Genomic DNA, 22253 nt, shown 5'->3' with positions numbered 1-22253 from the left:
TACTGCTCCAATACTAAAATCACGTGCAGATGCGTCATAGTTCAACAAGATTTTGATCTGACATCATCAATTCATCGGGATACTTCATCTATGAGAAAGCTAAAGTGGTGAATGCTGATGTAATTCCAACTTGTGATCATTGCTATTGCAATTTCAATTTGTGGTAAAATACGAAGTGTCTTGCAGAAGTTGTCTTACCACCAATTGTTGATGTGCCAGGCAAATTGAATGGTAGAACCAACCACGTTTCAGTTGTAATTTCACAATGGACTAGTGCAATAACAACAAGAAAAAAACCGCTATTTATATTTCCACGGCATTTTTTACAGTAAATGATATACAATTAAAGAAAACTAGTTATAAATATAAAATTGTTGTACCCTAATTGTAAGAGTTTTTGGAATATACTCATCAATATCATCGACATCGTGATAGCGCGACTTTAATATTTTTCGTAGTCGGTCTTACGGAAAAAATTCAACGACAACGATGATGCAACTCATCAGCAAAATCTTTTTTCTATCCGTGATGCAACAACCGGACATCGTGACGAAAATAATCCGTTACCGTTCTTCTTCAAAGGACCTGCTCGACAGTTGCAATTCTTTTAGCTTATAAGTGTAGCCAACTGCGTAGATTTTTAGGGTGCGTTCTGAAACTAGCCTGTAGCGCTAAAAACTTCCTAGGACACAAGGAGAGCTACTCACGAACTCAGCAGCGCAAAAGAGATGAAAGATTGTTGACAGTACTGGGTTCTAATTTAGGAACGCACCCTTAATATGCGAGAGATCATGGCTGACTGTCACTTGTCGACCAGTCGATTCTAGGGAATTTGATTTTACCGGTGAAGGTTTGCTTCAGGTTGCGAGCACGCACGTCAGCCAATCAAAATTAAGAAAGTTGAATCACGCGCGCTACGAGCCAGTCCTTTCAAGAAGAACTCGCGGTATAAATTATAGTACACAGCACCGCTGCAGTAATTCTAATACTACGCATCCTACGTATAACATATCTGATCGAATGACCAAGTCAGGCGTCAAAACAACAATAATACGTTGTGCGTGCAACATATACCTCAATGTGCATACAGCAATACAAAAGTCGTATCCGTCGCTCTACAAACAGTGTTTTTTTTCACACATATGTTGCACGGTTTTTACTATGCACACGTAGCTTGGTGTATTATTGTTCACGTACGTTGTGTGTACGCACGTGTAACGTTATAGACGACGCGTTGTAGGTACATATATACGTATAAGATTCTTGTATCTTGCCTATCATGTATGTACATACATACCACAAAGCAGTGTACACACGTACGTATGGACATACATGGGAAAGGCACCGAAAGGCTACGCTCGGCCGATGCTGGGGGTGGTGGGCGGGATTGCAGAAGGCGACGTAAAGAGGGGCGTCGGTCAGTGACCGTTACGTCATCAGCTACCCCATCGGCCGTCGGGAGGCACGGCGCAGGTCGAACCCACGTGTTAAGTTAACCTGTATTATGCGTGCGAATAGGTACGTATATCTGCGACGAACGACGATCAGTTGCAATGCTGCAGGTATAATATTGTATACCTCTGCGTACGGCACATCTTGTACTCGATCGTGCAGACGATTTTCCTTATCTTGTATGTACCTATGACTTAGCCATGCAACGATCGTCGAATCGCATGCCCTGATTCACCTCATTATCCTTTAGGCCCGCTAGGAACGGTGATAAATTTATTCGATGGTTAGTATAATGTATATTTTCGCAGTCTAACTTGGTGTACAAGTCATTGTAATGTACCTTATTGTACGTATTGAACTGTTTCAAATTAGGAAAATATTTTTTGGATATTGATTTTTCATGCACTAAACATTTCTCGGAACTAACGTGTAGTATACCTTATGTAACTAGAGTACTTATATTGACTTCGTTGAGGATTTTAATACACGTAGCGAGTAGGTTTTTTGGTGGAAATAATTGCTTAGCAGGAAATATTTGGCAAGTAAGCTCATTGGCGAATGTTGGCGCAAAAAAGAATATTGCATTTCGGTGCTATCTTTTAATGTGCCGTAATGTGGATTCTTTGGCTGTACAATCAAATTGACAGGATTGAAATGTACAGTTATTGCCATAACAGAGAAGGAAATCTGAAGTAATTAAAAGTCAAATCTATGCGTACAGAAAAATTACGTATCAATTGCAGATCATTTCTTCACATTAGTGGTTGTATGTTGTGGTTATATGCGTATATTATTAATACGCTTCAAATTCTTAACGTTTCGGTAGGAAACTTGGTGAGCATGAAATTCACTCTCGCACCAAATATGCACGTTATAGGAGTAAGGTTACGAGATAATGAATCAGTTGTTGAATACATTTTTTATTCTCCACAGTATATACAATAGACTAGGTATATTATAAGAAACCGAAGGGATATATTTGGTTGGTTGTACTGCTCGATCGATTCTAACATGTGCGGTGCATTGTAGGGCAGCCGATCCTTTGATTATTTTATCCATGTTGCGAGCAGTCGCGTCTCATAGGACGTTGACAATTGGTTGAAAATTGTCATGTTTTATTAATTTTATCGTAACAGAGTCTTGCACTGTGTATTTATTAATTTATTGTATTTGTCATATGCTCAGAGAAACTCCACTAAAAATGCAAGCACAAAAAATACTGGAATTACAATGTTTTGTTTCAAATCGCTTCAAAGTTCGATGTCAGTCTACAATGGGTCATTTAATTAAGAAGACTATATTCTACACATTCACGAAAACACTACTTTTTTCTTTATGAATAAATTGGGGTTGTTCAATATTTAATTTTTCAATATTGCAACGATACTATTTCTTACAAGCAGCAGATGGCACTCCTAAATTGACTACTGACAAAAAAAAAAAAACAATTTGTCTTCTGAACAAAACGAACCATCGTAAAGTCAAATTGAACTTGTCTATTAGATTTTTAAACATTTTAAAGCGATTTTAAGTGAAGAATCGTAATCTAAACTATTTTTTTAGCCGCACTGTCTTTTATTTTTATATTTTTAAAAAGATTCTCGCAACTTGTGAATATATGTTATGTTATGAATGCTTAACGTATAAGTAGTATCGATTTGGGGCCAACCAACCTCCAATATTTAAAGTTTCACCTTAGTTAGAATTTTTAAAAAGTGCTGAACCGTATAAACGAAGTAATGTAGGGACGCCTATCTGAGAAAAACCTGGGAAATCTCTTTATAAATCTTATGCCATAGGTGTGTATATATATATATATATATATAGTAGATGGAGAAGTATTTTAAGGCGGTCAGCAGCATTTCAGGTGGAATTATCCGCCCCGAGGGAACCTGCCGTACTGTGGGGGGGAAAAAGGGTGTTTCCGGCAGACGGTTGTAGAGGCCGTTGTTATTTTCGATAATCACGTTCTTGATGGGAGTGTCTCGCGTCCGCCCGTCCGTCGGGTGGCAAATGACTGCGGCGATCGTTGGAGCAGAAAATTATCAAAAATCACGACAGCTAGGCCCCCTTCGTTTATATCTATACGTGGATATTATCATACGCATTCGAATGCATTGCTGCATTGTCGGGAATATGAACATTAAACGTTGGCGAGATGCGAATAGAATTAAATTTTTCATCATTACTGGATTGTCAGCTGTTGATATCGAAAATACATCCACATTTTTTTCAAGTCGGAAAACTAACAGCATTTATACTGAATGTTTTATAGATACTAGAACATTTTATAGATGTAAGTAGAATACGGATATTGGTATAATAACGTTTGACTTATTTTTGGAATAACAAGAAAATGTGGTACAAGTAACTGTTTTGTCTGATTATGATTGTCAGTAGGACTTTTTCTGCAGGTAATTCCTACGTAAAATTTGTTGCGGTTACATTTTTTCGGTGAAATAAGGCCTTATTATTAGTTTATTGTTGATCCAGCGTCAAATTATCGTAACATTCACAAGAAACCATAGCACGAGTAAGTATGTTCAAAAAGAGTAGTAAGACGTATACCTAATTTTCATTTTATCCCCGGAGTTGTATAGCAACAAACAACTATCAAGTTTTTTATACTCGAAAGCTAATATAATATACACCTAAATTTCTTCTTTAATCTGTCGACTTCAAAGTCACTCAATTTTGATGAAAAAAACACGATATTTCAACCCTGCTCCGCGGGCTGCAGATGTTTATACAGAATTTTCCGCTCCCAACTTTTTTATAGGCTCCTATATTTATTCGCGTCAAAAAACTGGGCCTGCCGGATATGGAGTAATGGTTCGTGTTCGCAATTAGGAAGTTTGTCGTATATCAAGATTCTCGGTATGTATGGATATAATAGCAGAAATGCAGCTCGTCTATAACGGTAAAATTAAGATCGTCTAGACACTATATTATATATAGAACATAGAAGTGGAAACGGTGCAGTTTAAGCTTTAAGACGAGGGTTATGAGCTCCCTGTGGACATAACGTAACTCACGTAACTATACAGCCATAAAATAACCAATATGTTATAATACAGCAAGAGTACTGCAATTTTCAGAGAATCTCTGCCCGTTTTCATGTCTTTTCGTAAAGTTAATCATTCAGGCATGCGCATATAGAGAAGTTTCCGAATGCAAAGAAAATATATTATCATATAATCTGGGATCACGAAAATTCGTATACGGAAAGAGATATCTTTCTCCTGATCTCTCCGTATACTCTTTCTCGTTGAATTCTGGAAAACGGTATGATAACTCAAAACGTGCCTAGCGGAATATGCTACGGAAGAAGGTCTTAAAGCAGAAGTATCAAGGCGTTATAGGCGAGCCACCTCCATGTTATACCCGCGCAGGCAAACCCTGTTGAAGGGGATGTAGGGGGGATGACGACGCGGAAAATGAAGGATCGAGTAATCCGGGGAGGGGGAGACAGGGAATGTAGGGGAAAGAAAATAGTACGTATAAAAGAAGAGAATATAGACATGAAAAAAGTCGGGACGAACCCGGCAAGGGATTTGAGGCGGGCGCTGCCGTGCGGTACATGTACGTATAACGTGTACTGTAACACGCGAGCATATACCTATCAAAACCCCGGGAAACACCCGGTACACCAAAACGCGACCACCGTCGTTTCTACCGTTCAGAATTAAATCCAAATACGAAAAGAGAAAACCCTTCCCCAGTCGCGGTGATGTGGAATATAAACGCCTGAGTCGAGGAGGGGCGGAAGACCGCGGAACCCAGACGTGGGTCTCCCCTCTTTCAGACTTCAGATCTCGTCCGCCAATGGGAGGGAGACCTCCGGTGAAAACATATCTCGCGCTGACCGGCGTAGCGATTGGTTCGATGCTGCATCCAAAATGGCGGCGTCGCTTCTGCGCATGCGCAACTCGGTTTGATCAAGACTAGGCTGCGTCGGTCGCGGCGGATGTCTGGCGCAGGTGCAGCAGCAGCTATAGCAGCAACGGCAGCAGCTTCGCTTGCCGAATGTTGAACATAGACGCGACGGAGGGGAAATCGAGGGGTCAACGCAACCGCCTTGCCGGTGGTGGGGGCAGCGGACTAACGTCGACGAAAACGCGGGTATCTTGGCCTGAACTTGTATATTATAGACGTAGACTGATTGTGAGTCTCTCGGTGCGACAGGCGGCAGTAGACACCAGATGGCCACTCGACCCGAAAGATGCGCGACGCTCTGATGCGCTGACGGATATTATTCTATTCGATTTGTACTTTCCCTTCGTTTCACCTGTAGGTCCTGCAGGCTCTGGCGGATCAGGGCCAAGCCATGCCACCAGACCAGGGGTAGTAGCTTTGCTGTTCGTGTTTTCGGCAAGCTTGCTCTCTGTCGATGGAATCTTCTTCAACGTGCACGGATAGAAAATATGTTGCTGAAGTTTCAATATCTGTAATATTGTAGAATGTTGTCGTACGAACAACTACTAGACTATTTTCAGTCACACTGTCGTGATTTTAGTGATAAGTACTGATGTATTTGTATCGTGTAGCTACAGCAAGTTCAATTGTCTGATTTACTAAGAAATTTTGTGAATACAGCAATGGTTTTTCTTTCGATATTGCTGTTACATCAGTCCATTGTAAAATTACAACTAAAATTTTGTAAGTTCTACCATTCGGTTTGCCTGGAAAATCAACGATTGGTGGTAATACAATCTCTGCAAGACAATTCGCAGTTCACCACAAGATGTAGTAAGAATAGCAATGATCAGTAGCTGGAATTACGTCAGCACTCGCCATTTAGCTTTCTCATAGATGAAGTAGCCCGATGAATTGCTGGTTCTTCTTCTTATTTTAACGTTATTTGTACTTTTTTTTCTCCCTGGATAGGTAGAGAATCTCCTGATGACGATCTGACAAGTGGGTTGAATAGAAAATCCTATCGCATACCGTTGATTTCGAATTTCAGTCATTAACCGTCAGTTAGCTAAAATACTATAGTGGCTAGACGAATATCAGTTTGTCATGGTCTGACGCAGCCGCCATTTACCTGCAACCTCTGAACGAACCTTCGCTCACGGCCCTCATGTACCCCATGCATACGTATAGGAGAGAAAATGTCCAGTAAAGTTAGTGAGAGTTATGCTTGTCATGTAACCGTAACACGTCTGTAGCAAAGTACCACAAATCCGTAAACTTAAAGCGAGCGAGTAAAATAGTTGAAAATCATACTGCACGTAAACATTGACTCATAACGTATTACGACAGATAGTTGGTCTCATTTATAAAACCTAATTAATCCATGAAAGGCGGTGTAATGAGATTCGACTGACGTTAATGGAGGAATTTAATCTTGAATGTTACACACATTATATTTCGCATAATTATGTCCTCGGATAGAATTATATCCAAGGGGTCACCACTCCGCTGATTGGGGCGTGTTTAACTGACTTCAAAAGAGTTCACATTACTTGATGTCACTCAAAGTGAATACTAACGATTTGTTACCTACTTCTTGAACCGCCTCAGGTCAATTAGAGTCATGCAAAATCATTCAGAGTCATGTAAAGTAATGTAAAGTCACTTGAAGTTTCGAATTCACGTTCGATCGATTGTAATGCCGGGTCACTGCTCAATTTTAACAGCTCACTCTTAGAACATGTAAAGTGTTATTTATGTGAATAATAGGGGCACAGATTTCTGTCTAGGCTGTGCGAATATATTGTCCAGCTTTTCTGGAACGCGCATGTAACTAATTGCTGTTGGTTTGAGGTAGATAATTATTCGCGATGATCCTTTTTGCTATTACAACCGTTCGTACGAAAAGATTGATGTACGTATACCGTAAAAACGCGTTGCTTTAGATATGAGTTATTAATTATGAAAGATTTTTCGTACACGCGATGCTTACAAGACGATAAGGCTATCTAGTGGGTAGCAAAGCTGTCGTAAGGAACCAAAATACCATTGGAATTCCCCACACTTTGAATACTTGACTGTTTTTTATTGAAAAAATCTGGCAGAGCGGGGATGGTCAGGGAATAATCAGGGAATTTCATAAATATGATTGGAATTTTTTCTCAGAGGAAGTTTGCAAGTATTTAAGCTCGGTATAAATAGTGCCGTAAGTGTTACGTTGATAGGAGAAAAACGTAATTATTACCAATTACCAAAACTTCCTTTTGTTTTATTACGAAAATTACTGCCTGCCATTAGTAAAAAAATTTAAGACGTTAATTATTGGATGATATTAAAAGTACTGTAATTTTTAAAGAACGTGTATCGTTATTAAGGGGTAAATCATCGGAACACTGCTATTTTCGAGTTTCAACATCTTGCATAGTCAGGGAATTTGAGATTCCAAAAAGCGTGTATCAACCCTGTAATACATAATTATAAGTAAAGATAAAAAATTAAAATTTTACATCGATATACACGGCGCGTGCTATTGTTATTTTAAAGATGTACAGTTAGGACGAATAAGTAGTTGAGATTATTACGTGACGAACCGAAAGTTTACAAAGTCTCACGTGACCTAATTTAATTACATATAACAAAAAAAAGTCCTCTTCATACGGGAAGAAGATTCAAAACACTGTGTTTAAGATGTGTATAAACTATCGTTTCACCATCATTGGCGCAAATGACATTGCTGTGCATTTTTATAACGGTTTTTCCTCTTTTCCTAACTTTCCATTCAAACTGTGGGTACCGTTCGTCCTTAAAAGGGAGAAACAAGTTATTGAAAGTAGGTAACGAGGATCCTCGCAAACTGTACAGAAGTGTGTAAAGGATGATGTAAATAAAAAAAAAAAAAAAAAAAAAAAGAAACACAACCAATGTTAATTTTCTTACTTTTGTCTGATTCAGGCCGACGCAGGAGTACATCAGCATCAAGAGCAGCAGTCCGGTGTCCCCCAGGGCCGGGGGTTCTTACGTTGGTCCCGGGGGTGCGGCGGGTCCCCCAGGAAGCGGAGGCGGTGGAGGCAACCCTGGCGGTGGCTACGTCGCCGTGCCGGGGAATCTCCGCTACGTCAACCCTTACCCTCCACCGTCCTCGACGCCCGTCAACCAGACACCCCCACCCCCACCCCTACCCCAGTCGGGGGCAGCGGCCGCCGCTGCCTATACAAGGGATCCGTACAGAAATGCGGTATCTAGTGTGAGTGACCTTATACACCTTATACCTACAACCGTGCGCCTCGGTGCAAACACGCGTTAAAGGTGGAGCGGTGCACGAGGTATACAAAAACCTCCGCTCGATTATGTTATTCTACTATAATATCAAACTTTTATTTACTTTCGTTGTCAGGTTTCTTCTCCTCTCGTTCCGTTTTACTTTCTTCAATTTCACGCCGTCCTCCACGTTCTATATTTATTATTTACGCTCATTAACGACAGTATTGCTGATAACACGCGGGGAAACTGAAATTTAAGGAATTATTCTGTATCAGTGTGTTTTCATGTAACCTCACCGAGAGTTGTCAGAATTATCGCGACACTGTGCAGCTTACTTGGGAGAATCTAGTATGAAAAGGAGGTTGAAGTTAGTTGAGTTATCGTAACTATACAGTTATAATTTTGATTTTCGTTGAACCGTAATGAAGTAGAAAATTAAATAAATCCTCCGGAAACAAATTAAAATGAAAATTTCGAATGCAAATTATGAATACTCTTTTCGATGGGTAATATAAATTTTTTATAAATCTTAAGTTAATCCAACATTCAACCTATAATACACTATATATGTATGTATAATAGCTGTCATATAGAACATGTATGCATCAAAGTTTTTCTTTTTCCAATTTTCTATTCTTTAAGTTATTAAATAACAAATGAAAGATAAGGAAAATTGTGCATTGATAAAATTGTAAACGCTACACGATGCGTCGCAGTGTTTATTTTCGAACACACGAGTAAAGCAGCAGTAAATGAATGAGAAAAGGATGCGAAATGCAATAAGAAAAAACAGTGTATGTCTATCTACTGCAAAGTCCCGATAAAGTGTCGTTACGTTACGGAGTAATGTTACGTCCTGTTTTACTTGTGGGTATAATGCGTGCATACGATATGAACGACCGTAAAACGTGTTACGTGCGGTTGAAATGATTTACCTACGCGATTCGGTATATCGTATACTTACGTACGTTAAAATAACTTGGACTCGTATCAGACGACCTTGAGTCCTTCTCCTTCGTATACAATCGCTTCGATTATTCTTCACTAGCACGTTTCACGGAAGTTCATTAAACATTAAATGTGCTAGTCTTTTATCGGTGCCTGACGCAAACGAATCTCGCTTATTCCTATCAGACGATATTCATGTACAGGGTGGCCACCCGTCTGGAAAACCGGGAAAACCGGGAAATGTCAGGGAATTTTGTATGTCAGGGAAATGTCAGGGAATTTTTTGGTTGGTCAGGGACTTTTTATACAACTCACGGATTTCAAAAGCTTTGTCCATAAAATTGAGATGCTATCAACGCGTCGTCACAATTTTTCTTCTCTTCTTATTGACGATTATAAGCTTAGTTGTTGATTGTCACAGGAATTCAGTAGTACGAGCAGACATCGGTTTGATTTATCTATGACCGTCACTGCGTGTGGAGACGCAAGTTCACCGACGCCTAATAGTCTAGAAAAAACGAAGCCTCAGGTTTTTGGCAATAACTCAAAAAGTAAAAGCGCTAGCGAAAATTTTAAAAAGATTCTTAAAGAGGAGGAAATTTCCAATAAAAAAGTACAAGCACCCGGAATTCTAACTTTAGTATTAGTAATTTTAATGTAACGCTGAACATAGGGCTCTGCGCAATTGTTACGGCATAGACGCGCCGCGTCTAAACAGTACACCGCATAAAATAATTGTTTTGCTGTATTAAATATCAATTTAAAAATTTGGATAAATTGTGGCGTATTCTTAACGCTTAAAAGAAAAATGTCCCGTTGGAAAAAAATTTTTAAGTTTATTTTTCAAAAAGTTACACATTCGTTAATTAGTCATAATTCTTCGAACCTCGATTTTCATTGCAAACAGCATAAATGTTCAAATAATAGCTCTAAAAATATTTCGCTTCTTGGAGCCCCTTCTTAAATATATACTTAACAAGACCAAGCAAATAGAAATTTTCATTTTGTGTCAACTTTCAAAAATCATAATGAACGGAATGAACAGCTTTTGAAAACTTTTATAACTTTAATATATTTGGCCATACTTTACCTAGGTTACTATAGTTTTTAGTGATTTCTGCACAAATTGTGCATCAAAATGTTAGGGAAAAATAATGATTTTAGTCAGGGAAAACCGGGAAATGTCAGGGAATTCCGTGAGCGGAATTGAGTGGCCACCCTGAATGTAGATAGAATTTCATTCAATTTAACCTATTTTCGGACAGTCAATATTTCTGATTTTATTACAACTTCTTCAATATATAGTACTAGTACTTCGAAGTACAATCACACGTATTTTTTGCACGATATCAGTCACCGTTCCAAAGTTACAAGCCGTTAAGCTTCAAAGTTTTAACCACATTAGAAGACCTGAAAAGATTACAGAAAATGCTACAATCATTTTAAGATCTTGCAAAAAGTAGGGTATCTTCATTGGTTTAAAAGTTATGAATTATTCATCACTGTTACGACTCGTTTTATTGTTCGTCATTTTTCGGGACGCCCTAAACAATCAAAAAGAAATTAATACATGGTTTTTGGCAAAATTTCACTATACGGATATACATATGCGACGAATACGTTACTATACGTATAGCGTGAAAAACAGCATACTGTATTATCACTCCGAATGCCGAGGGTTAGACACAATATGCGCCCAAGGCTGGGAAGATTTTGTCCGTGAAAGACAGCTAACACCAAAAATAACCGGATGAGTCTGACCTGGGTGGAATAAGTTTTGCTCAATGCTGCTCGGTGCATTTGATGTCTTATCGTCTTCAAGTCAATTTACTGACTGCAGCAAATTGTTCTCTACCGTATAGTTGGAGGTAATAATAAATTATCGGCAGAACATTCGTGTGATTGCAATAAAGTGCATTGAGTTTTCTGTCGTTCACTCGCGGACATTTTCGAGATTAACGCTCTTCTCAACTATTGCTGGAATTCGTTCGATATATCGGCATTTTCACAGTCTCGTAACAAATAATACACTTGTGATCATGGTCCTATATACGATGGCACGCTTTTATTAGATTATAAGATTGCAGCCTTATATGTATGTGATGAGAGGTTCCTGTTTGTTTTATAACTTATTTATTTCTATAGCGGAAGTGTAAGAGGATTGCACGACCAAACTCTCCTATGAATTCTTTACAAACATAACCAATCGCGTGAGGTTAGACATTGTTAGTTGTTGAGCAGTTGGATTGCAGGGGCCGAGTGGGCGAGTGAAAGTTGTCCTCACCCACTGCGCGCCCACTTTGCTTGCACCTGGTTCACGCGGAACACGAATTCAAGTTCTTCTATTTGTCATTATAATATTGCGCCTACGGTATTATACGTTTTTTTTTTCACCATGCAGCATTCCGTTCAGAATTTTTATCGCTTATAGCAGAGCTACGTCGTGTGAAAAATTTTCATGCATCATGTGTATTTTGGAATATTTACAGATTCATGTGTCGAATATAAAATTGCAAAATCGAATTGCCAATTTTTACTCTAATGCACGGATATGGTGATTATACATATCGAGAGGAAACTGTGAAACTTGTCAAGCCAAGTAACTGATTGCGCATGCGCAAAATGATTGAACTCTATTGGTCGACGAGATTGTACCGCGGCAATATTTCCGTCTGTAAAACAGGGGAGCCAACATACTTGAAACGGTGCATGAGTTGCCAAATTTTCCCTTATCAAGTGGTGAATTGTAATTGTGTTACAATAATTCGTAGCAGTCATCATTCAGTTGACAATTAAAGTTTTTAAAAAAATGCTCAATATCTACGTACTCTCGATCAGCCGCATTTGACAGTTGGAGCTAATTGAGTTGGCCAGCGTGTGTAAAAACATGACAAAGCTCGCGCATGCGCAGTTGGAACTCAATGTGCTAAGTATCACAGTTTCCTCGTGTTATATATTGTAAACATACATCGCATTCGCATGCTACAGCCGGTGTAATTCTATCTTCGTAAAGTTGAATTTGATATTGAGATAAAAAGATTATTTCCTATAAAATCCTAATAAAATAATAGTTCTTGAATGAATCCAAATATTCGTCGATATCGATATCTAGCATTATTCCAATAACATGGGAAAACCTGGAAAACTCAGGGAATTTCTTACAGCTGGGAAAAGTCAGGGAAAAGTCAGGGAATTTCGAAAATAAGACTGGAATTTTAAGTTTCTTGAAGAAATAAACTCGTTCTTATACGTACATTACTTGATATCAAACCTCCTTTCGTTTTTTTCTTACTGAAAATCGCTGGCTGTTGTTTGTAAGTTAGTAGTCGGACAGTAAATTAATTCCTAGGTAATAGTGAAGGTATTAGTATTAATAAGCAAAAAAATTGTCATTAATCAGCGGCATATTTCTTGGAAGGTTACTGAAAAAAATTCTATTTTCAGGCTGGAACACCTGGAAAAGTCAGGGAATTTCGGGTTCCAAAAAGCGTACGAACCCTGCATTAGCATCGGTTACACCCTATATCATTTTTTCCTATTAGCGTTTCCTCACCAATTCTTCTATTATGTTACGCTAATTAATTCTTCAATACTCGATTCTAGGTGAACGAGAGGGTGGCAATAAGTGTAAGCAGCAGTCCGGTATCTCAGATCGGGGTCGGTCTTGGAGGTCCTGAGTACATGGCTAGCACCCGCCCCCGGATATCCCTACTTCCACCATCTTCTGTCGCACCTTCGCCGGCGTCCGCTGCTCAGGAGTATCACGGGACTCCGTCCAGGATATCGCGGGGTCTGATGCAAATGCAGATAGACCAATACTGTCCGAGACCTGTAGACATTAACGCTCTTCAGGATGCACCCGCCTTCAAGAAGATCCGGTTAAGTCAGCCTCAGTCCTCAATTCAAGGCCAAAACTCTGATGTCTGCATCAAGCAGGAGCACATACAGCTCCAACAGCCGCTTAGGGTAGACACTAGGGTGGGTTATTCTGCTGACCATAAATGATTATGGAAAAATATGGGGAATTTGCATGAACTGGCATTTTCAAATTCCACTATCTATACAAGAAAGGCAGTTTGAATTAGAAATACTTCCGTAGACGAATGTTGATATCAGTTTTGCTTTTCGAAAATATTCATGATAAAAAATAAAAAATTTTTACAGATATATAAAGACTGCTAGCCCTGGGTTATTTTTCTTAATGGTTTGCCGGGCTTGGCCGCTTTTGGAGGTAATTCGACAATCCTGCACTTGCAGACTTGTCTTATGGGATCCCAATATATCGAGTCAGCCTAGCAGAATACTACAACCCCCCCTCCGCTGTTTAACATCCCTTATTTGTACACCAGAGTCCATACGGCTAGCAGTCTTTTATTATTATTTTATAGTTTTTATGTTTTCGTTTGTTGGAAAGAATATGGTGAATTTTTATTTTTCGGAATTCAAAAAAAAAAAAAAAATTATGAAAAAGAATCGAGATTAAGGTGAGATAAATTCGCCATAAATAAATCACAATTTTTCTAATCTGCCGAATGGCAGATAGGGGCGCTTCTTGGTTGATGTTTTACATTGTCAAATCTTGTTTGAATGAAGGCTGATTTTTTGATTCTATCTTCTATACGAAATAATGACTCTCAAAAAGATTCGTTGCAACGTTATGGATTATTCAATTCAAAGTTTGTACTGAATAAGAAATCGAACTTCATGCAAGTTTCCTATTATACTTTTATACCCCTCTCGACTAAATGGAAACTTTTCCATTCCCTGTGTTTCAATTGTGTCATCCCCACTCCAGGCTTTGTTGTGTTTCTGCAGAGTCAAAGAGGACTAAGATTTAGGAACGTACTTTCGCTTGTTTACGTTTTGAGCATGTACGACTGAGGATTAGTGTATACAGTCAGCTCTATTCAATAAAGTCATACTCATAAGAATGTGGTAGCAGTGTAAGCACAGGACACTTGCAACTGATTTCCAGTAAAATAATATAAACATCATTTAAAGGTCTCTCCTCTTAGCAGGATCTAAAAGTGTATTTGATGTGCCATAGGACAATGTATGGTTATTTAAATGGTCAAAACACTAGCCTGTTTATAGAAAAATAATTTTATGAATATTGTTTTACCGGTTCCAAGCTTAAGATGAGCACAGCAGTTCTGACGTTATATATGTTTTTTTAAATCCTCAACCCCTCATTACGCCAGACAGTGGAGCTGCGATGTGTATATGGTTGCTAAAATTAACTTTTGATGAAGCCTACAGCATGCTTCTTTGTCCAGAAATGAATTCTCTCACCCCAATATCAACAGCAGATTTTTCGCTTCCTTTAATTATGAAGCATAAATCATGCCTTTTCTAATTTTAATTCTTACCAGCAGATGAGTGACACTAGAATGTTTGTTTACTTATGATTTTATTAATATCTCAAGGTAATGGGTTTGTACTTTGAGGAACACATAGACTGTACATTGATTCAAGGAATTAATTAATTTTTTACCGACACAATTAATTACTGTTTCTACATTTTGATGTCGGTCTCTTGTGGAATTAGTAAAACGTCGATGAGTTAAGGAGGGCAAGTTAAGACGAGGCAGAAACAATATGAGCGAGTCTGACTATAATCAATAAGTTATACACACATTCTACCATTTATTCTCAAGGTCTTCATTTTTAGACCTCTCTATTCTTCAGTTCAACTCTTGCGAAAAATTCTCAAGTTCTTAGTGTTCCGTTTGAATTTTCACGCAGATCCAGAAATACTTATGAAGTGTTATGAACCATTTTTAACCATTACCATGGCACCTAGATGTCTTATAGCTTATTTTCGTGAAATTGTAAATAACGTACTGCATCAAGATATTTTTCTTCGTTTTTGTTTCCCTTGGTTTTTCCTTCTTTTTTTGGTTCTACATGAAAATTTTGTCTTAGAAGCAGCCGACGGCAGGTGCATACACTCCACAAACAGAGGCAATTTCACCAACGTTGCCAGAGCCTGGAACGCAGGAAGATGCGCAGTTCAGGACTACAAAAGATGATTTGCTACAACAGATCGCTAAAGTAGATAGGGAGATCGCGAAGGCTGAATCCCAAATCAGTAAGTTGAAGAAGAAACAGCAAGAGCTTGAAGAGGCAGCAAACAAACCACTTGAAGCTCCTGGCATGAAGCGGCCAGTTGAGGAACAGTCGCAACAACCCAAACATCAATCTCTGGCCCAAAAGATATATGCGGAGAACAGGGTAGGCTTGTATTCCACCAATAACAGATAAACTGTAGAAATTCATAAGTTGTACGTTTTTTTTGTCTTATCTTTCAAAGGCATAAAAACTGTAAGAAATGAAAATTATCTAAGTAAAGTATACAGAGTCAATAGATTATCTTTTAGATTCTTTGAAATGATTTCACGTTTTTTACGTTCAAAAAGAAAAGGAACTATTCTTCATCATCGAGACAATTCACAGAATCTTAGCTTGTCAAATTGTAGGCCTGGTAACACATAAGTAACCCATCTAAATAACCATTGTAACAATTTTATTTCCAGAAAAAAGCCCAAGGAGCCCACCGGCTTCTGGATACATTGGGTCCAAGGGTTGAACTGCCTCTGTATAACCAACCCTCAGATACGCCGGTGTATCAGGAAAACAGGAGTAGGCATCAGGCGTGTATGAGAGCCAGACTAGTAGCGAGGTTGAGAAGGGAGCATGTCGAACGTGCTTCGTTGCATCGGCAACAGTCTCACACCTACGCTACTTTGGTCCAAGAATGGCATCGTAAGGTTGATCGTTTAGAAAGTACTCAAAAGAAGAAAACTAAGGAAAGTAAGAACCGTGAGTTTTTCGAAAAGGTCTTTCCTGAATTACGCAAGCAAAGAGAAGATAAGGAGCGATTTAATCGTGTAGGAGCTCGGATCAAAAGTGAAGCGGATCTTGAAGAGATTCTAGATGGCTTACAGGAGCAGGAGGTACACAGATATTCAATCATTCTTTTCAAATTCAATTTATAACATTGAGTCAGTGTTATGTTAGGGTGGCACGCGTCACGAAAACTTGCAAAATGGGGAAATGTCAGGGGATTCCGTTTGGTATAGGTAACTCAGACAAATGCCTGAAACTTTTCTGTAAGTCAGGGCATTTTTGCAAGTACTCACAATATTTCTTGAAAACTCCGCAAAATATGATGTTCAGTCCTTCAATTTTCCAACTAATTCTAATAATTCCAACAAGCTGTTCATAAGTTTTCTTAATTCTTGTTGTGCTCGATCGATCACCAATACTTATTTCTTCATAGACAATAACATGATATTAATAACAGTGTGAATGTCTATGCGCAAAACAGAAATCTCATATTTATAAGTACGATTGTTTCCTATTCATAAACTATTTGTGAGTTTTACATTTTTAATGATACAAAAAATGCGTTGTAAAATGTGATATTCCGTAGCTATACGTCGGAGAAAGAAGGTAAATTCGGCCACGAAAACAGGGAGAAGTCAGGAAATATTCGCAGCTAAATTAAGTGTCCACTCTGTAACTGTTGTTACGAAATTTCTAGTAACCAAAATTCTCAGGTCATTCAGCTAATTATTGAACATGGTTCAAGTCACTGCATTTCTGGCGTTTCATAGTTTTTCAATGTCAGGTAATTTAGATCATTTTTATTCTTAAAGAATACATGAATAAATGAATCATAACTCAAAAGACAATTGCAACTTCATGGTAACGAGTATTGCTGGCCATGTAGATATGTCAAAATCCTGTAGGGCTGGTAACTGGTAAGAGTCGTTTGATGTTGATCTTTCGTGAAGTTTAGTTACTCAGTGCCGCTTAAAGAGTTCTACTCATAGCTGACGAGCTCTGGCTTGTGTCTGAGCGGCTGTTGCATTTCATCAGAAAACTAATGTTACCGATATCAGTGGGTTCACTCACAAAAAATATCTTAAATACTCCGTAAAATGCTGACTCAAGTGAAACATAGACAAATATAGACGGAATCTGAGTCAATTGTCAAAATTGTATACAACATTACGGCATTTCACGTCGAAAAATATGAAATGCTGGAAATCGCAAACTTTTTACCGGATCGATTTTTCTAATTCTCCTGTTGAGAAAATAATGACAGCTATGAACCAGGATTTAAGACCCTTTATTATTTCAGTACATGTATGTATGTCCATTACAAGCAATGTGTTGCGTTTTTCAGATGGAAGACAAGAAGATGCGTTCGTATGCTGTGATACCTCCATTGTTATTGGATACAAAGCAGAGGCGAATTGCCTTCCAGAATCGGAACGGTCTTCTTCAACCTGAAGAACTGGAAGCTTTGCATAATGAACGGCGTCTAATCAACGTCTGGAGTCCAATGGAGCACGAACTTTTTAAAGAAAAATACTTACAGCATCCTAAAAACTTTGGAGCGATAGCTCAATCCCTTGAACATAAATCCGTACCAGATTGTGTTCTGCATTATTATCTCACTAAAAAGACAGAGAACTACAAACAGTTATTACGAAAGTCTAGACAACGCACGCGCAGCTCTCGAAATAATCCTAACAATAAGGTGTGTATTGGTTGTATCCCGTAATTACGTAGGGAAATAGTAAATTCAGCGCGGTCACTATTCCCGAAAAATCTGTAAAACCGGGAAATATCAACAGATTTCGTAGAGGTCAGGAAATTTGAGCAAATACTTATAGTTGTTCTACGAACTTCGGCAAAACATGGCCTTCAGTGCTATATTTTAACTTTCCAACTAGTACGACTAATAATTTCAATTAGCTGTTCCGCATTTATTTTTTTTATTTTTTCCGTATTGGAATCAGTCGCTTATTAGTACTTTTTCTCTGATTTAGATGATGATGATATTAACGATAGCGTAAATATATATGCTTCAGGCAACGATTTCGTATATACTAGTACTTATGACTTGTTGCTCTCTATTATTAAACTGGATATTCAATTGTAACACTTTGAAAATGTAGAGAAATTATAGGTGAATATGATTGAACGTTAAAAACAAGACATGGACAAAGCGTAATTTCAATAATGGAAACCAGGAAAAATCAGAGATTTTTCAAATCCAAAATAAGTGACTGCCTTGTTACATTGGTAGAGAAAAAAGTAACGAAATGAACACGATTCGATACAACGTTCAACTAAATGTACTTTAAACGTAGTTCTGTTGGGAAAAGTGGTATAAAACCGTTTCGTCGTTTGTGTTTCAGGTAAATAATAGCAACTCGGGAATTGGGTCGATAGATATTCTCCCTCCTGGTGTTACGACGAGGCTTCAGCGGGAGCAACAGCAAAAGACGCAGGAGAATCCTCAGAGCAACGCCACAACGAATACGACGAATACAACTGCGACAGTGGCAATGACAACGGCATCTGCGCCGTCTGGTACGGCCGTTGCTACCGTTGCCAGTACTGTCACATCTTCGAGTACATCAAGTTCGAATACACTTACAGACGCGTGTATAACGACCACAACAATTACGCTTACCACAACTGCCACAACTAGCGTCACGACTATTCCAACGAGTAGTACGAAGGACGCTAAAGATGCAAATAAAGAAAACAAGGACAGTAAAGAAGGCCTTATCAAAGACATCAAAGAGGAATCGCACTCTAGTTCCGAAACAGCTTCGGGAAAGGATGCAAAACCCATGTAAGTTGAATATTAATGCTCTTCTTCACTGTTGGGTTTAGGAAAATGGAGCATCCGAGACTTTTATCCGTTTAAATAAAACCATGGTTAGAATGTAGGAATATCTTTGTGACGAAATATGGTAACAACATATACCTACGGGGAATCTCTGGTGAAAGGGCAACCTCTAAGCCATTTTTACATGAGTCAAGCGTAGCAGACACATGCTGCGAACAAAAACTTGACCATGTGTTGGCGCTAGCAATGTGCGCGTGGCTCGGAGATTGCCCTTTAACTAGACATTCCCTGTATGTATGGGGCACTTTGCATCAGTCAGCCACTTTGTTTCACACCCTCTTGGATGGCGTTCATGATAGGCCGCATTTTAGTACTACTGGAGAGGAGTTCATGTGATATTTTCATGAATTTTTAAATGAATTCTTTTGGGAAATGATTTTGTCTTTATAAACTATATAGTTTGGATCGAGTAGTCCGGCAAAAAAGTTGTTGGTACAAAAAAAAAAAAAAATATTTCCACCAGACTTTATACTATAATAGGTTCCATATTTTTCTCCATTTTGCAAATGTTATTTTGAACAGAAAAAAATTGAAATGAATTATTTCCACTCAGTCGGACACTACCTCCTGATATCATTCCTAAATATAATCTACAGGAATGCTTAACAGACCTATAGAAATATCGGCATAGTGGTCATCAGCTATTTTGTAGTGTCAACATTTCATTCTCGAAAGTCTCAGCACAAATTTTCATTGAATCGGCCAATGCATTATTATATTGTTATTACTGAAACGATTTGAAAAAAAAAAGGAATTACATTCGAAGTGATGCAATTGGTTGATCTAATGCAATTTCATGTTGAGACGGTTAGAAAAAAAATCGGTTGCGTTTTATTTCTGTTCAGAACAGCCTGTGCAATAAGAATAAAAACAATCAACTTATTTGCATTACAAAGTTCATGGAGAAACAACATTTTTTTGTATTTACGACTTATTTGCCAGACTTGCCTGATCGCAGTAACAAGAATGAATGTAGTAGGATTGATTTCAAAATATAAAAAACTCTATGAAAACTCGTAGTATCGAAATGTGAGTAATTATGAGCAATGTCCAAAAGGGTCGGAAAAAAGTGGTTTAACCAATATAGAATACCTCGTATAAAATTTTTACATCGGCCCGGAAGTTAGCGTACAATTGATTCGAATTTCAAACTCGTCACCAGTCATAGGACGATTCTTTTTCATGTTAATATTTGTATAACGATACGAAATCAGTTTGCACAAAAATTACAGTCAAATTTATCTTGAATACAATGTATAACATAAATTTTATCCTAAAAATTGCGAATTTAGTTTGTAAAATTATCTGGTATGTGGGTGTTCACACATTTATTTGTAAGATTCGCTCCTCATAAGGGATAGTTCCGTGGGAGGGTTAAGCTTTCTTAAAACTTGGAATGATGTTTGAACTGAGCGGGTTTATTAAAAAAATTTGTTCACTTGCATGACTTTCGTGAATGATGTTAATCTATTAAATTTCCCGTCAAATTACTTGATTAATGTTTTACTTTGTGTATAAATTTTTTCTTTTATTTAATACCGTTGTGCTCGTGGATTATTCTTAAAAATGTTTATGATTTGTATGTTTTTTTTTGTACAAATTTATAACGGCAATTTTGAATATTGATTTTTAACATTGCCTTTCAAATTTTATTTTATAAACTAATGATAAAACGTTCGATATTGTACCTGTGAGAGGGGATACCATTATGATTTAAATAGAAGCGTAGATTGGTTGATTGATTAGGCCATGATCACTTGGCGGAAGTTATGTGGTGACCAAACAAACCCACCCCTAAATCTCCTGCGGGAACCCCTTTCAAATATTCGTTTAGTGATTACAACGCAGGAAATTGAATGTTCGAAAATCTTCCATATTAAATGTGAAAGTCAGTTTAATACTCTGATGAATATGACGCACTCCTTCCCAAACGAACAAATTAAAACTTAAATTTCACGGATTTCGACAGTTCTTACATGTCTTGCAGATAATCTCTAATCCTGGATAAATCTGTTTGTTGTTATTTTTTTTTGTTTTACTTTTTTTGCAACCTATGAGAGTTGGAGTAGTACCGTACCGATAAAACAATCGGACAAATTTCCTGCTGTGATAATTGTTAAACATCGCACAAGTAAATGAAAATATCTTGGGTCAAATTCTGGTACGAAGTATGGTATATGTGAAAATCATACTCAAGTTTTAAATGGTCCTTTTGTCACAGACTGTCCTTATCTTTGAATGAAAATTAGTTTGCTAATTCTGGTCAAAGTTTACATTTCTGAGCACTCTATATAACCGAATTGAACAATTCCAGAGTGGAGGCATTAGCGAATTGTAATGCTAATCAATTCGTAACTGGCTACTCGGTAGGATATTGACGTTTGCGCAGATGGTTGCACGATATCCATCATCTTAATTAAGTGAACTCCGTCGATTTCATTCCGATTACGTTGAGAATTTACATTACTTTTTACAATTTCATCGATTCGAGATTGCCTATTTTTTTGATCCTCATTAAATTGAAACATTTCCCTTGCTATTGACTAATGCATATATTTTTCATATATAATATGCTAACTTGTTTTATAACGAATAATTTTTGGTTACAGAGTAGACAGCAAGACGGTGTTGTCGACGTCAATAAATGTCAGTACACCGGGTATTCTGTCTTTGCAAACCGATGGAAAAGATAAAAAAAAAGCTGGCAACGGAAATGGCGGAAATGTCAGCAGGACAAAGGATAAGAAAAAGGAGAATCATGCGACGCCTATGGAAACCAGCGATGAAGAGGCGCCCCATCCGATGGAGATTATTGGTAAGTGACGAACACGCAGTAAAGCGAATTTTGGTATTATCTTTCAACATGTTTGATAAGAGGTTTTACTGGGTAAACTTTTTACCAAACAAAGATTCTGTCCGATAAAAGGACGCGTTTATTTGTCGACGCGTACTGTCGTTCTGA

General features: G+C 38.0%; 1 protein-coding gene across 1 annotated transcript in view; it reads left to right on the top strand.

The window, feature by feature from the left end:
- The window catches only part of LOC124298481 (uncharacterized), a 70408-nt gene that overhangs the window by 17798 nt on the left and 30357 nt on the right, over positions 1–22253 (top strand). The window contains exons 3-9 of the mRNA XM_046750544.1: positions 8320–8611; positions 13180–13554; positions 15502–15810; positions 16113–16532; positions 17771–18127; positions 18792–19234; positions 21901–22106. Of these exons, the coding sequence (XP_046606500.1) occupies positions 8320–8611; positions 13180–13554; positions 15502–15810; positions 16113–16532; positions 17771–18127; positions 18792–19234; positions 21901–22106 (2402 nt within the window). The remainder of the gene's footprint in view (positions 1–8319; positions 8612–13179; positions 13555–15501; positions 15811–16112; positions 16533–17770; positions 18128–18791; positions 19235–21900; positions 22107–22253) is intronic.

The sequence above is a fragment of the Neodiprion virginianus genome, chromosome 2 (genome assembly GCF_021901495.1).
Source record: "Neodiprion virginianus isolate iyNeoVirg1 chromosome 2, iyNeoVirg1.1, whole genome shotgun sequence".
NCBI classification, from domain to species: Eukaryota; Metazoa; Arthropoda; class Insecta; order Hymenoptera; family Diprionidae; genus Neodiprion; species Neodiprion virginianus.
This window is presented reverse-complemented; position numbering and strand designations above follow the sequence as displayed.